Below are 17,815 nucleotides of genomic sequence, written 5' to 3' on the forward strand. Positions count from 1 at the left end.
CTGCTTAGTAAACATTTGCTGTCGTAAATGAGACTAGGTTTGTGTATGAATCGACAGGTCTGGACACTGGTTCCTATGCTGCTGTGGTCAACAAAGTCTGAATGTTGCAGTGGGGTTTTGTGTATGTATATGTGTTATATGGCTGTGTAGGTGAGAACACCCCACATCTAAGGTTGAAGGAGGAGAGAAATGAGCAGAATAAATGGATTGGGGTGGGAATGAGAGACTAATCGATTATCCTGTTGAAAAGCAGATGGTCTTGAGAGCGAACATCCTATAGTGCCTACATAGACAGCTGCCTTTTAAGAGTAACATGCTGACTGAAAAGAAAGCTAAGCTAAACACCATGATACTCTAATAAGTAAAACGTTTACACTATCATCAAATGATTTTTAAAAAATGCGTTTGATCTTGTAAGGAATGCATTACTTTGAAATACTAAAATGGAAATAAACATGTAAATAAAAAGATATACTAAAATGATAAAAATGACAAACAAACATAACAAAATTCAACTGTTAAATCTGATAAAGCAGCTTTTGTGAGTGCTGCTTTGTGTACAGTGTTGCCGGGGAAACCCCTATTTTTACAGCTCCAAAAGCCACCTAGTGGCAAAGAATGAGTTTGCATTTTCATTCAGACCAGTGTGAAAAGTCTTAAGTGGGTGGGCAATATGCTAATGTTTCATGTTGACGTCATCAAGAAACGGCTTTGAAATCGTTTTATAAACACCTTGTTTCAATGATTCAGAGTCGACTCTTTCTTTTGAGAGACAATAACTTTATACATGGTGCAGTTTTGGGTGTAAAACTTTGCAGGAGGGCTGTGTAACACATGCATGAAAGGTCATCTCCAAAAATCCATAATAGTGACCCTATTAAGTAAGGGATAATGTACATCCAGCTGGTTGTTCTCACAGAATAAACCCCGACATGGTGATCAGGACCTCGATGCGAAGCACAGCTACACAGCTACTAGCAACATAAGTAAATAATTAGATGTCATATATTGATTTGAGTTGACATTTGAATGCAAAGCTTCCGTGAAGACAGCAGTTGCGAGCAAGCGGCAAATTCAAACTAAACATTTAAGGGAAACTGTGCAAGCAAACCACGACATTTCACCACAAAATAATTAAAGGTGCCATCTGTAATGTTTGGCAAAAAAAATCAAGTCATACTCCACATTCCATAACAGATGGGGGCAGTATGCCTCAATAAAGAAAATTGGTCAACTCTAGAGTAACAAACGAGAAACGGCATAGTCTCTATGCTCCGACCCTACTTACACAACATCACTGCAGCCATAGCCGAAGCCTAACTGTGCGTTCACACCGCCGGCGTCTAGAGCGTCAAAAATCGTTCTTGCCGCTCTGCTCACGACGCTGCAGAAAGATTTGTGAGTGCTCAGATGCTCTAACGTAGATCGAATGCTTATTTTGTATTTAAAGCGGCCGCAAAGCAAACAAGCTTGTTGATCTTGTGCAGACTAACCACAAGGAGTTATAACCTCATTAAATATTGTTGTGGACGAAATATTAGGATCCTTTACTTAAAATGAACAATCTCAGACACCTTGGTCCACGTATCACTTTTAATTTATTTTTTATGTCCCTGTAGGCAAACAGGGACACATCATAGATTAATACAAACGCTAAACAGCAATAATCAACCTGTCCTTTATTCTGCTTGAGAACTAATGTGCCAACTCTCAAGCATTCTCCGTGAGACACACGCAATTGACTCTTTTCACACGTTTTCACGCCACACATCAATTTTTTCACGCACAGAAAAACCACGAAGCAAAGAGGACACGGAGACCAACAGACTAGACAGAGCAAGTTATGATACATGGGGCTGTGCAAAAAATCGAATGCGATTTTCATGCACCTCTCATCAGTAAAGACGCTCCTGTAATTAGAAGTAACGTATATCTCCAGCATGTGCATTCAGATCAGGGTTGCCAGGTTTTCACAACAAATCCTGCCCAGTTGCTTCTTAAAACTAGTCCAAAACTAGCCCAATCGCGTTTCCGGGAGGTTCCCCGATAAAAATTGCTTCCCGGGGTTAAAATATAAATTTTTGGGAAGGGTTTCCCTGGTAAAATTAGCATTTTAGGGGCTAAATATCACGTTATTGGTATTGGGATTGCTTCAAACCGTGGACATGAAAAACAACCGCAGGTCACAGCGACCCCAATACAAATAACATGATATTTAGCCCCTAAAATGCGAATTATACCAAGGCAACCCTGCTAAAAAAAAAACTATATTTTAACCCCGGGAAGCAATGTTTTATCGGGGAACCTTCCGGAAGCGAGATTGGGCTAGTTTTGAGAAGCAACTGGGCAGGATTTGTTGTGAAAACCTGGCAATCCTGATCTGAACACACGTGCTGGAGATATACTCCTAATTACAGGAGCGTCTTTACTGATGAGATGTACATGAGTAAAGACATGCACAACCCTATATAATAAAATGGGTAACGTTAAGTTTTAGCTAGCTAATTATCAAACGCAGCTACGGTTAGCCATCGCTAACATTAGCACGTTTATCGAACAGCCTTCGATACATTTCTATGTTATAACTTCCCGAAAACAAATACACAAACATATAAAACAAACTTCTAGCGAAAATACTAACAGCATCTAACTTGCAAGTTCGGAGTCGAACCTCATTTCTTTCATGTCCATCAGTTGTCTCCAGCGATTAAAAGCAGTGCCGATGTTTACTCTGGTATTCTTATCGTATTTGATTTGTGATTCCGAGCATGGTTGTTTCCCTGTAGCGGGTGTTGGTCTCTTGCCAAGGGCTTCAGCTATTCTTCCGCTCTCTGAACTGAACTGAAAGTAGTGGGCTGTACTTTCCACACGATTGACATCAGGTTCAGGTACGTGTATTGCAGGTTGGCTGGTGGTTATGTTGCCCGCATACCGCCTCCCACGGCCGAAACTGGTATTACAACACCTGTCGGGCCGGGGCTAGTAATGCTAATGCTAATTAAGGTTGATATCTCTGCAGCACTATAACTTGACATTTTTTTAATGACATCATCGCCCTTATTTCTTCTCATTCTTTTGATGCGTGTAGGTCATGTTATGGATATTTTTACCTCAATTTCTGCATATGGCACCTTTAAGGCAATAAAATAATTAGGATGAAAATGTTTTAAAACCTATGTCATTATCCGGTCACTGAACCATTAATTAACCACCAGAGGTCATCATCCACAACACAGACTCTAACACTACACAGTACACCCTGGACCACATTTCCCATGCTCCATTGTACCAATCACATTCACCTGAATACTGTCACACACAGCTGCCACCAATTACACACAACACAGCACAATCATCAGACATGCTTTATAACCATTGGACTTCCTCTCACATACCGCTGAGTATTGTTCTGCACATATCCCTCTCCTTATGATAGCTGCGATACCAAGCCATTCCATGTTTGTTTTCATAGTCTTGTTTCAGTTTATAGTTTTCATAGTCTTGCATCAGTTTATTGTTTTTTTTTATTATTTGTAAGTTTTACATATTCAAATATTTTTTACAATAATAAAGAAATATTAAAGCATGTAACAAAATGGTAGAGGTAGAGCATTGCATTAGCAAGCGCAAGGTTGGGGGTTCGAATCCCAGGGAACACATGTTAGGAGAAAATTGTTAGCCTGAATACAATGTAAGTTGCTTTGGATAAAAGCATCTTCTAAACAAAATTATTGAATAAAATAATCATTATTCATGTAAATCTGTTTTTGGTGTTGAATGTCATAATTTCTTTTACTTAGTCCTACATTTAAATTTTTTTTCTTTGACTTGTTGCAATATATTGTCAGTACTGCCTTACTGTATTTCTCATTCTGGTGACTTTTTTAAGCATCCATTTGCATCAAGAACGCACCTGTGTTTCCTGTAGCTCACTGGGTTTTGGATCTAGGCTTCATATTGAGGAATTTTTCACTCATATATACTTTCCGGAGCAATCTGAGACTATCATACATGACCTTGCACTTATTTTGAAACCCGACCCTGAAATGTGCGCTTATGCGCCCACACATGCACACAGGTGTGGGTGTGGGTGTGTATGTGTGTGTGTGTGTGGAATGCATTAGTATTCTTCAGGCTGTCTCAGAGCAGATAGATGGGGAGCAGAGAGACGCTCAGGGTCACTGGCATCGGGATGAAAATTTCTCTCTCCGTCTGCGTTATCAGTCTTTTTTTCCTATACTTCCTTTCTTGCGTGCTCTGTCAGTGCCCTCTCTACCTCATTCTTTGCTTCTATCTCTCTCAGTCCCACTCTCCCACTGTCTGCTCCCTCCTCTCACCTAAATAATTGGTCCTTAGTATATTCTGAATATACAAAACAAAATATGAAGACAAAAGCTAATATTTTTTTATAAATGCTATATGTAATTTAGAAATAATTTTAAAATGACTAAAAAGGAAATAAATATAAAATTAAATTTAAGTACATTATAAAAATAAATAATTAAAAAATGGCAAAAAACAGTACATCAACTAAAACTTTCACATTTAAATATATTTTGTCTGTTCTGTCTGCTCTGTCTGTTTGTTTGTTCGTTTGTCCGTTCTGTCTGTTCGTTCGTTCATTCTGTCTGTTTGTCTGATCGTCTTTTCTGTCTGTCTGTCTGTCTGTCTGTCTGTCTGTCTGTCTGTCTGTCTGTCTGTTCTGTCTGTCTGTTCATTCGTTCATTCTATCTGTCTGTCTGTTCGTCTTTTCTGTCTGTTCTGTTCTGTTTGTTTGTCTGTCTGTCTGTTCTGTCTGTCTGTCTGTCTGTTCTGTTCTGTTTGTCTGTCTGTCTGTCTGTCTGTCCGGTCTGTCTGTCTGTCTGTTTGTTTGTCTGTCTGTCTGTTCTGTCTGCCTGTTCTGTCTGTTCATTCGTTCGTTCTGTCTGTTCTGTTCTGTTCTGTTCTGTTCTGTTTGTCTGTCTGTCTGTCTGTCTGTTTGTCTGTTCTGTCTGTCTGTTCAATTGTTCGTTCGTTCTGTCTGTTCTGTCTGTTCGTTCGTTCATTCTGTCTGTCTGTCTGTTCGTCTTTTCTGTCTGTTCTGCTTGTTTGTCTTTCTGTTCTGTTCTGTTTGTCTGTCTGTCCTGTCTGTCTCTCTGTCTGTCTGTCCGGTCTGTCTGTTCTGTCTGTCTGTTCTGTCTGTCTGTCCGGTCTGTCTGTCTGTCTGTTCTGTCTGTCTGTTCTGTCTGTCTGTTCTGTCTGTCTGTTCTGTCTGTTCTGTCTGTCTGTATGTCTGTCTGTCTGTCTGTTTGTTCTGTCTGTCTGTCTGTCTGTCTGTTCGTCTGTTCTGTTCTGTCTGTTCTGTCTGTCTGTCTGTCTGTCTGTTCTGTCTGTCTGTCTGTTTTTCCGTTCTGTCCGTTCTGTCTGTCTGTCTGTCTGTTCTGTCCGTTCTGTCTGTCTGTCTGTCTGTTCTGTCCGTTCTGTCTGTCTGTCTGTCTGTTCTGTCTGTCTGTCTGTCTGTTCGTTCGTTCGTTCGGTCTGTCTGTCTGTCTGTCTGTCTGTTCGTTCGTTCGGTCTGTCTGTCTGTCTGTCTATCTGTTCTGTCTGTTCGTTCGTTCGTTCGGTCTGTCTGTCTGTTTGTTCTGTCTGTCTGTCTATTCGTCTGTTCTGTCTGTCTGTCTGTCTGTCTGTCTGTCTGTCTGTCTGTTCTGTCTGTTCTGTCTGTTCTGTCTGTTCTGTCTGTCCGTTCTGTCTGTCTGTCCAGTCTGTCTGTTCTGTCTGTCTGTCTATCTGTTCTGTCTGTTCGTTCGTTCTGTCTGTCTGTCTGTCTGTCTGTCTATTCGTCTGTTCTGTTCTGTCTGTCTGTCTGTCTGTCTGTCTGTTCTGTCTGTCTGTCTGTCCGTTCTGTCTGTCTGTCTCTGTCTGTCTGTCTGTCTGTCTGTTCTGTCTGTTCTGTCTGTTCTGTCTTTCTGTCTGTTCTGTCTGTTCTGTTCTGTTCTGTCTGTCTGTCTGTCTGTTCTGTCTGTCTGTTTGTCTGTCTGTCCGTTCTGTCTGTCTGTTCTGTCTGTTTGTCTGTCCGTTCTGTCTGTCTGTCTCTGTCTGTTCTGTCTGTCTCTGTCTGTTCTGTCTGTTCTGTCTGTTCTGTTTGTCTGTCTGTTCTGTCTTTCTGTCTGTTCTGTCTGTTCTGTTTGTCTGTCTGTTCTGTCTTTCTGTCTGTTCTGTCTGTCTGATCTGTCTGTCTGTTCTGTGGGTAATGAGCAGTATATTGTGTGGATACATGTCAGTGCCACATTCTTGCACACCTTTAGTACTCACCTTTCCTTTCTTTTACTACACACACACACACACACTCACTCACCTCTTCTTCACACCAGGACAAACACCTCATCATGTCCACACTGCTGACACACACACACACACACACACACACACACACACACACACATCTTTTGGCCTGGCCTGTGTGGCCCACATCTGATTACATTAGATGAGAGGAGCACTCTAGCTGCATTCTGAACACTCACTCACTCACTCACTCACTCACACAAACACACACACACACACACATGCTGCGCCTCAGTTTCTCTGCCTCCTGAATTCTGATCGACTGATACATCTGACTTTATTTGAGATTTTTAACATTGATATCAGTAATAAGACTTTGTTACCTCCCTCTTGTATCAGTCCCAAATTGTTCATGACTTTTAACTCAACTTTAGCCAAAGGTCTGATAACATTCTCTTTTTTTATATTTGAATTACAGATTTATTTATTACGTTTATACTAGGTTGATAATGATAATGAAAAAAATCATTAAATATGTTAAGTACACAGTCTTGAAACTTTCTTTTTTCTCTCATTTTGTTTTAGTAATATTAATATTATCAATGTGAAGTAATAATTAATATAATATTTCTGACTTTTGACTGAGTAACATTTTATAATCTGGTGTATGTTTGTTTTTTGAGTGTTCAATCTTTAACCAGGGTTTATTTATTTATTTATTTTTGCATTTGTCCTTGCAGACTTTAGCTGATCAGGGCCATCTTACGTAGGAACTTTGACTCTATGATGCATTTTATTTGCCTAAATGTGATTGTTTATCATTAATCTCAGTGCCAAGACAGTGTAGTTGTGGATTTCCAAGTTCCCAGGTCACATGTTGTATTGCTGCTAGATGTTCTATTGCACTTTACCAAGTAAAAAATGTGAAATTCTGAGCTAAATGGAATGCAACGTATTTGGAGCAGTGCGATTTTCGACATCCAATCCAAATGGAAACACCAACAAAGTGTGTTACTGCAAAGAATCTCAGCATAACGTGGAGGATTTGTTGCATCATGTCTGTTTATGCTATTATACAGTGTTTGCTTTGAGTTCAAATCATTAGGGGTTTGTCTTTCTGCTGTTTTATATTCAGCGTTTCCATGCATATGTAAGAAGAACATGTCTGCCCTGTTATTTATTCACTGTGTGTGTGTTTTCAGTGGGGATCATAAGGCGTTCCTCTCTTTGTTGGCGGCGGTGTCTCTGGTTCTGATCTTTCTCCTGGTTCAGCGTCACTGCTCACTGGTGTCTAAGATCGCTCTGGCTCTCGGCCTGCTCGGAGTTTACAGCTATCGCGCCGCCGTCGGAAATGTCCTGTTCCCATGGCAACACAGCAGCCGTGCCGTCTCCAAGTAAGTTTGATGATATTTAAATATCTTATTGACATTCCTTGAATGTCAGGTAGTGAATAAATTAGCTCCTCTCATTATCATTGTTTGTTGAATTGTCTGAAGTTTTTTCGCTAACTTTATGTCCGTGAGCTCCTCTCGTTGGAAACCTGGCTCTCGCTAAATGCAGGGATAAAGTGTTTTTCGAGGTGTTTAAACGCGAGAGCTTGACCTAAGAGGCTTCGATTCTGACTGCAGTGAGTGGAGGTTTGTTTAGTGTAGACTCAGAAATGATTAAAGGGAATAGTTCACCCAAAAAGGATTTAAACAATTGATGGTAGCCATTGACTTCCATTGTATGGAAAAAAAATACTATGGAAGCCAATGGGTACCGACAGCTGTTTGGTTACGAACATTCTTCAAAACATCTCCTTTGTGTTCAACAGAAGAAAGAAAATCAGGTTTTGAACAATCTCTGATAGTGAGTAAACGATGACAACATTTTTGGGAGAACTATCGATTTAAGAGAAATTACAGGAAATAGAGCTCAAATACTTCTGTCTTTGGCTTTTATGAGACCATTGATGCTTTGGTCCAGAAAGGACTGAAATCAGAGTCCAAATATGGTTAGCAAATCAGCACACAGCAGACTAACCCTTTTTACCATGTATTGTGTCTTGTGTTCACAAACACCCAGATGGAGGACATTAGATCATATTTTGGGATTGTTGCTGGTTTTGAGGCTCATTGAGCTCCTCTGTGACAGAGCTTGTGTACGAAAATAAACTTGCTGCCAATACATCCACAACATGCTATGAGCATGTAATAAATACTGCTGCTGCACATATATCATATTTGAAATAAACCCCATATATAACATAGATGAATCATCCCATAGCAGATATATACAGATGGAGCTGTGGAAGGTGGAGGGTTTCTGAAGTGCGCTGCTACAGCAAACGCTAACCAAGTATTTGAATGTTGAGCAGCATCTGATGACATGCAAGAAGTGCTACAATGGTCGTTCACGTAAACCAACAAAGCCTTGTTTTTATGGCAAGTTTTCTCTTTCAGGTCAACTACTGTGATGGTGAAGATTGAGAAAAGTTAGCTGTGCGCTTGCAGTGCATCCGTCGGTCAAGCATTCTCATATGCATTTGTGCACTCCTGTAGAGTGTGTTTGACCTAAAAGAGTCTTAGAGCACTATTACTATTCCAGTTCTTCACTGGTATATGCATTGAGTTTTCTGAGTCACACACACAGTTCCAGTTTACTCTTGTGACAAAATCTCGCTGCTCGCCTCTTCCCCTTGACATTTACTCCCACCTAATTAAATCTTTGACCTCCTGCCCTTGGTGTAGCGCCACAGGCTGTGTTCCATTACACGCTCTCCATATGAGAGAGTAGCACGAGGCTGAGGTAATTGGCAGTGCCACCCTGTGCCACCAGAGTCACTCTTACACTCATTAATCACTGCAGGACATTGTTTATGTTGCCCCGGCAACCTCTGGCTCTTCTGTTAAGCAGACGTCCGCTGACTTCCACCCCATCATTTAGACACGCTCTCTCCCGCGTTTTCTGTCTTTTTAATCACATTTTCTGCCTTTGACCCAAATTAATGTTGTTTGTAGTCCATTTACAGGAGTTGTTCAGCTAAAAATTATAATTTATATTTGTCATTTCAAACCAGTATGATTTATTTTCTGTGGAAATGTTTTTGTTTGTTTATTTGTTTGTTTGTTTTATTATTCTTTTTTTCATGCAAAAAAAATAAATGGGAACTGAGGGTTTCAAAAAAGTTCCCATGTATTTAAATTGCCTTTCAAGTATAATGACCACGTGGTGAAATCACAGCACTGAATATGGCAAAAAGAGTTAAAAGAGCCAATCACCTTACTGATGAAAGCATCATCTCATTGTTTTTCCCCAGAATATACTTGCACTTTATCTGCACCAACCAGAGAAATAACATTTTTGACATATTTTATATAAAGATGCAAAATTTAATATGGATACAATTAATATGTTTTTGTATTTAATGTTTGTTTATGTATATTACATACAAAAAATATAACATTTTATTATGCGTTTATATATATTTATATTCAGATTTTTATATTATCGGTTTTCTTTTTTAGCATTACCTTAAAGCTGCGGTAGGTAACTTTTGACGCTCTAGCGGTTAATAAACAGAACTGCTTGCGTCTTGCAGAAGAACATTGTAGCCGGAACTACTTCTCTCTGTTTATGTCTATGAAGAATCACAAAGGTACTGGGTTACTCCGCCGCGGTACCCCCGAAACAATCTAAAATAGTCCGAATATAAACACTTATTGTAGGTGTACCCTAGTGATTCAGGACAAGCCAAAAACACGGTTTGGAAAATGGATTCATGGTGTACTCGCTTATTATATACATTTTTCTACATTTTGAACACAAACAAAGTTACGGACCGCAGCTCTGATTGGTTGATTTCTTACCGGGAGCGGTCCGTAACTGCAAATGGCAATAGGACACTGGGAGGAGCCAGAGGAGCTTGATTTTTTTCACAGATTATCTGTCTCATATTCTACTGTCAGAACATAATGACATGTTTAATAAATATGTAAAAAATATTTTTTTTACAAAAGTTCCCTACTGCACCTTTAAGTTCTAGTAATTTTAGTAATTTAATGTTTATGTATTTTTTGTATTTTTTAGTATGTAGTTTTTATAAGTTTTAGTTTATTTGGATTTAGTTATTTTATTACTTCATGTTACGCTACTGTTGACTTGGGAATTAGTCGAAATCAGTTTAAGGGTCTTTTATATTTCATCTTATTTCAGAAGTTTATTTTATTTCACAGTTTTTTTTAATTGTTTAAATTAAAAAAAAAATTATTATCGAAGTAATATAAATTTATATGACTTTTTATTTTGTTTAATATTTATCTAAATTTGATTACATTTTGCTTGTTGTTGAATATGGTTCTGTTGTGTTTCTGTTTGTTAATAATTTAATTTATTAATTTAAGACCTCACTTAAGCAAGTCAAGTGACACATGGCCATCCAGAGAAGTGACTTGCTTAAGTGAGGTCTTTGGTGATAAATGTTTGACTGTGCCGACATATATAATCACACAAGAGCCAACAAACAAGTAAAAACTGTCCACGACTGCTGATTCAGTTCTTCTTCTGTGCTGTGTGATCTAGCCAGTAGCACATTTAATACCTTTCTGAATAGATATGTAAATCACTGATATGCTTCACGCTGCTTTTAGAGGTGTAAACAACCTTGAGTCTGTTTTGCATCTGATTTATTCGTGTTAAAAGACCAAAACAAGAATTATTGCACCACATGCATGAAACAAGCTACTAAACAACTCAGCGTGCGGTATTTAGTCCATCCAAAATAGGTTTCTTCATGTAAACAAGAAGTATTAATAGCTTTTCTGATATCATAAGCATATTTTTAGCATGTTCACATAATTCTGTTAGACAGCATCACATCTTGCATACCAGCCAATCCCAGAATGTAATGCAACAAGGTCAGTGAAAAAATAATACAAATCTAAGCTTGATTTTGAGCTCGTTGTTTGGTTTTGCTTTTTTGAAATATTGTTCCGCCTTTGATTAAAATATAAATTAAACAAAAGCACATTCAAATGTAGTGGAAAAAACAAAAAACACAAACACACAAAGGATGGAGTGAAAAGATGTCAAGCAAGATGCTTTTTTTAATCAGAGTTTATGCTCAAAGCTGTTTACGGGGGAAATGATTGTTGTCAGAGAAAGCTTGAGCGCAAAAGAAATTAGGAGTATTTGAATGGAGTGTGGAAAATGAAGTGTGGGAGCGTCTGGGTTTAGTAGTGACAGTATGAGAAGTATGAGCTGAAGTGAACTTCATAAACTGTTGTCTGAAAGGCATCTTACATGCAGAATAAAGAATTCCCACAGTCAGACGACTTCAACAATGTCTGTGTTTACCGTCAGAGAGGAAACCATGATTTACAAAAGCACTTCTCAAGGAACAGAGGAAATATTGTGAGATTGTACAGGTCTGGTGAATTCATAGCGCTTTGAGCATTAAAGCTTAATATTTTGTCTTGCAGATATGTGCACAAGCCAGAGAAATGAGCTGAAGCGTAGCCAGTTCATGCAGGAAAATAATATGGAAAAACATAAAGAAAAAATTCAGAGCAGATGTACTCGCTGAAATAAATACATATCCAAGTAGTAATTCCACCGTTGATAACTGGTTGATGAATGCACTGTAATCATTATTTTTTTTTTAGCCGTCCAGTACTTTTGAAGTGATTGATGCCCATATATTGCATTGTGTGGATGTTTTAATAATATTTATATTATTCCGTCCAACAGCCAGCCTGTTTTTGACGGACACGATAACATGCATAAGTAGTGAACTGTTTGATTTAAAGATAAATAATAAAACATGCTGGAGGCATTCGGAAATGACTTTTGCATAGTGAATTATACTTAGTTTACAAATAAGTTTGCTTATTTTGTGACATAAGTCGTGTTACTCAGAATTGGACGTTTTAAAAAGAAAATGCATTCATCCGTCGCAAATTTGTTGATATTTTTATATATGTTTTTTCTGTTAGGTTACCAATGTAACATTCATAATCAACTAAAGCAGCAGTTACGTGTCTCTGCATGTAGGGTCTTCCAAAGGCCACTTATGAGACAGTACTGCCCTGCACCCTTGAGAGCACTCGCCTCAAGTGCTCTGCCCTCCAGAGTGAGCTGGCCACAGTACTTGATGCTCACTTTCAAGTGGAATTTGCCCCTTTTTTCCTCTGCTTTTTGGTTCCAAATGCATCTGAAGAGAGTAATTAAAAGCACTCGTGCACACCTGCGTCAGGACGAGGCCTATAGAAAGCTCTGTATTTTTATCCTGATTAATCTAGGGCTATGTGTTGTGCTGACACCTGATTTGAGAGTGTTTATGCATGTGGATCCCACACAGAGATGGAAATTTATTCTGCTTCAGATCAAGAAATAGACACATTACTGTGCGCATGCACTCACATAATTCTCTTCTAAAGCAATTCGAGATATTTTGTATATAAAGTGTGGCGTGTGGCACGTCTCGCACAGTTTTTGCTATGAACATAAGTGATATCTCAAATCGGCTTTGAGGAGAGGTGTGCTAGTGCTTTTCTGAGCAATCAGATGTGCGATTTCTGTCCCGCAGACAGTGAAATAATCCCATAGGGATGGTCTTGAGCTGTATCAGTGGACCAGAATATCATCAGAGAGATGGATATGGGCTATTGTGGCCACTTTGCGATTAACCTGAACATCATGGCAAAACCCTAGCAATGATGGCACAAGTTTTGCATGTGTTTATATTAATCATAATAACCCGAATGACACTGTGTCAAAGTGCTCTAATGTACAGCTAAAATGTATTTTAGTTTTTAATGCATTTATTTATTTTGTTTATCTGATTAAACTTATTTTTATTCAATATACATTTTTTATTTATTTATTCATTTATCCAACCTTTTATATTTTTCATGTTTTTGTTTCTTCTTTTATTGATTTTTACTAGTTTGTTCATTCATTCATTCACTTTTCTTTATAAAATTCATCACACTAGCAACATTTGTTTTTGTTTCGTTTTATTAATGCATTTTTATTTATTGTTTATTCAATTTAGAATGTTTGATCTCGTCAGTAAAGCCGGTTCTCTAATCAGCGGCAAATTCCATCAGGTGAGTGATTTCACATAGAGCAGCGGTTCCTACACAGAGCCGTTGTTAACTTAGAAGCTGCGAAAATCCATGTTCATCATCAGCGTTTATTTGCGCAACTAGTCAGTTAACAACGGCTCTGTGTAGTAACTGCTGCTCTATGTGAAATCACGCACCTGATGGAATTTTACGCTGATTAGAGAACCGGCTTTACTGACGAGATGCGCATTAACGAACGGCCGATCTCGATCGGTGCACCCCTAGCAACTGCCCCAAACACCCTAGCAACCATCTAGAATACCCTAGGAGTCAGGGCATGATTGCTTATGTTTATGTTGCTCATAATAACCTGCGTGACTCTAAGTTGAAGTGCTGTGCTCTAGGGTGAAATGTCATTGTTCTTTCATTTCCTCCAAAACCAGACGGACAGCTGTGGGCACACAGATCAGCAACACTGGAATTGAATAAAACAGAGACACGGGGTGAATGAATAAATAAACAGACATTTCGTGTCTTCAGCATATTTATTGAGTTTATGTGAGGCGGTGCGTGGGGTCTGTTGTCTGGAGACCGCTGAACACGTTCTTGCACAAAGTTTTCCTTTATTAGAGCGGACATTTTTATATCTGACGCAATATCTGGCAACCCAAACCACCTCTCTTTCACACACACATGCTGATATTATTGTTATTTTTTTGTGTGCATTTCACACACCTTCAGTACCAGACTGAAACCAGTCAGATCGAGTGAATCGCTGGCAGAACACAAAAATTATAATATTATTTAGATGAGTGCTACACACAAAATGGACAAACTTCAGTCTGGTTGGCTAGATCAGCACAGTTTCTAAGAGTAGGGATGGTTTTCACTGGATTTGACATAGTTTTCAAGGTGTATAATGTTTGAATCCAGCACGTTGTAGAAAGAGCCCCACTTGCATGGTTTTGCCTAATGAAGATTGACCTCATTTAAATATGCATGTGGCAGCACTGTAAAAGTGCATACGCAGCTGGTTTTGTTGAATGCTGTAATGTTGAAGATCAAATATGTTCAGATTAATGCATCATCTTATCATCTTCACTTTCACTGTTATTTGTCACTGGAAACTTTAGGTTATTGGCTTCTAAACCATTCAAGTCTTGTGTCTTGAACTTCAAGACACACTGCCAGCATGAACATGAGTTTAGTACATGATTCCAGGGCAGTTATTGTTTTTTTATTAAGAAGCTTTTGCTGACACCAGCGAACTCAAGTGCACTGCTGTTACTTTTGCTCATTCTGTGACACAACAGAGCTTTAAAAATGATTATATATACAGGTGCATCTCAATAAATTAGTTTATTTCAGTAGTTCCACTCAAATTGTGAAACTTGTGTATTAAATTAATTCAGTGCACAAGCTTTGGTTCTTTTAATTGTGATGATTTTGGCTCACATTTGGCTCACAAAAAACCACCAACATCTCAACAAATTAGAATACTTCATTAGACCAACAAAAAAAACTTTTTAGTGAATTGTTGGCCTTCTGGAAAGTAGGGCTGCCCCCGACTAAAGATATTCCTAGTCGACTAACACACCTGCATTTTAGCAATTAGTCGAATAATCGTTCATTTATGATATTAATATAAAAACTTGCTTATATACAAGGAAAGGTATAGTCCAAGTTGAAGTTTAACACTTCCATATGACAGAATGTGCTAAGCATGATGTTAGCGCGTTCAAAATGAAAATTAAGCGCTTAAAACAGAATAGTAAAGCACAGCGCTTACAGACACAAAAATCAGTGGCTGGAACGTTATAGGCTAATTAAAATAAAAACAGCAATCACAGCGCCTGTGCATTTAAATAATTTATTATCAAAAATACAAACTGTAACAGTAACATGTCCAAAAAAAAAAAAAAAAACAGTTTTGAATAAAATAAAATAAAATTTGTTATTTAAAATAAATTAAATAAACGTATTAGTAACTTAGGCCTAGTACAAAACAAGGCGAAAACAAAAACAAAACAAATAAATATTGTAGCAAAAACACTGTTTGGTATAAAATCACAGTGGAAAATGAATATAATTTGTATATTGTTCAAAAGGAAAATTAATAAAAACGAACAATTTAATAAATGCACATGGCACATCGCACAAGGCCAAAACTTAGAATAAAAAGAAGGCGGCAAACAAATCAACAGCCTAAGTATTTGATTAAATTGTTTAGAACAACTATATTTAAGACAAAATGTGGAACAAATAATTTAAAGAACACTAATAATCAAAAATATCAGAGCAAAGCCGCAAACTGCCATTAAGACGACGAGTCTTGAACTGAAACAGCAAATTGCAAACCTCAGACTAATTTTTCTTACAGAATAAAAAACAACTTCTGCATTATATGAAAACGAATAAATACAAATAATATGTATTTATTCATTTGTATAGCCTAACCGTTATAAAAATACCAGTTTTTTTTAAATATATAGCCTAACAGATAGCAAACAGAAACGCTACAAAAAGGAAACTAAGCATTTTTACCTAAGCTTTCAATTCGATTAAATTTTTTTCATATTATGTGAGAGGAACACCAGCTTGTCTACATAGCCGCATTTCCACTGTCGGGCCAGTGCGAGCCAGGGCTTAAAGCGGGCCAGGCGGGGCTCATAGCCCCGAGCCAGTAGCACCGAGGCCAGAATAGCGCAGGGTTTCCACAGTGGAGCTTGTTGGCTTGTTCACAATGAAGCCGGCCTCTGAAAAGATGCGCTCTGATGGAGTGGATGTGGAAGGGATACAGTGGAGGCGCTTAGCTGCTTTAGCAGGCTTTGGATAACGATGTTATTTTTTTTTTGCCACCATGCTTATGGTCCCGAATCGACCTTTGTTTTATCTGCCAAGTACATTTTTAGTTCATCCTTCTCTTGCATGCTCCTCCTCTTCAAGTGTGCTTTGGTATACCGAGAGGCACGAGGCACGTTGATCTCTCGTTGCTTTGATGTCTGCGCAGCCCCTGATTGCGTAATTTTTTCACGTGATTTTTTTTTTTTTTTTTTTTGACTAACCACCTAATGAAAATGTATTCGACCAAGCCCTCTTCATATCGACTAACGTTTAGTCGACTATTTGGGGGCAGCCCTACTGGAAAGTATGTTCATTTACTGTACATGTACTCAATACTTGGTAGGGGCTCCTTTTGTTTTAATTACTGACTCAATTCGACTTGGCATGGAGGTGATCAGTTTGTGGCACTGCTGAGGTGGTCTGGAAGCCCAAAAGTGCTCCAAAATTTGGAGCAAAACTTGGTAAATGGTTGCAGGGACTTTGGTTTTCAAAAAACATAATGGACCAACACCAGCAGATGACACTGAACCCCAAATCATCACAGACTGTGGAAACTTAACACTGGACTTCAAGCAACTTGGGCTATGAGCTTCTCCACACTTCCTTCAGACTCTAGGACCTTGGTTTCCAAATGAAATACAAATCATGTTCTCATTTGAAAAGAGGACTTTGGACGAATGGCAACAGTCCAGTTCTTCTTCTCCTTAGCCCAGGTAAGACGCTTCAGAAGTTGCTTAACAAGAGGAATACGACAACTGTAGCCAAATTCCTTATCACGTCTGTGTGTGGTGGCTCTTGATGCCTTGACCCCAGCCTCAGTTCATTCCTTGTGAAGTTCACTCAAATTCTTGTATTGATTTTGCTTGACATTCCTCATAAGGTTCTCTCGGTTGGTTGTGCATCTTTTTCTTCCACACGTTTTCCTTCCACTCAACTTTCTGTTAACATGCTTGGATACAGCACTCTGTGAACAGCCAGCTTCTTTGGCAACGAATGTTTGTGGCTTACCCTCCTTGTGAAGGATTTCAATGATTGTCTTCTGGACAACTGTCAGATCAGCAGTCTTCCCCATGATTGTTTAGCCTAATGAATCAAACTGAGAGACCATTTTGAAGTTTCAGGAAATCTTTGCAGGTGTTTTGTGTTGATTAGTTGATTGGCATGTCACCATATTCTAATTTGTGGAGATAGTGAATTGGTGGGTTTTTGTTAAATGTGAGTCAAAATCATCACAATTAAAAGAACCAAGGACTTAAACTACTTCAGTCTGTGTGCATTGAATTTAATACACACGTTTCACAATTTGAGTTGAATTACTGAAATGAACTTTTCCACGGTATTCTAATTTATTGAGAAGCAGCTGTAGTCTAGTGGGATTTGACTGTGCAGTCTGTTCATCCACAGCAGTTTAGTGGAACTAGTTTAGCAGCACCCTGTTACTGAGGAGGCGGGGTCTGCGAGGAACACCTTTTGACTGGAGCTCAGTCTTCCATCTTTCTTTCTTTCTTTCTTTCTTTCTTTCTTTCTTTCTTTCTTTCTTTCTTTCTTTCTTTCTTTCTTTCTTTCTTTCTTTCTTTCTTTCTTTTTCTCCATTAGTTTGATCTTTCATTTTGTTTTTCTTTTTGTTTATTAGTTCAATCATATTCTTTTATTTTTGT

General features: G+C 38.4%; 1 protein-coding gene across 1 annotated transcript in view; it reads left to right on the forward strand.

The window, feature by feature from the left end:
* The window catches only part of LOC113080839 (GPI ethanolamine phosphate transferase 2-like), a 134,380-nt gene that overhangs the window by 95,313 nt on the left and 21,252 nt on the right, over nucleotides 1–17,815 (forward strand). The window contains exon 9 of the mRNA XM_026252895.1: nucleotides 7,467–7,658. Within this exon, the coding sequence (XP_026108680.1) occupies nucleotides 7,467–7,658 (192 nt within the window). The remainder of the gene's footprint in view (nucleotides 1–7,466; nucleotides 7,659–17,815) is intronic.

Source organism: Carassius auratus, unplaced genomic scaffold, assembly GCF_003368295.1.
Source record: "Carassius auratus strain Wakin unplaced genomic scaffold, ASM336829v1 scaf_tig00032189, whole genome shotgun sequence".
Taxonomy (NCBI): Eukaryota; Metazoa; Chordata; class Actinopteri; order Cypriniformes; family Cyprinidae; genus Carassius; species Carassius auratus.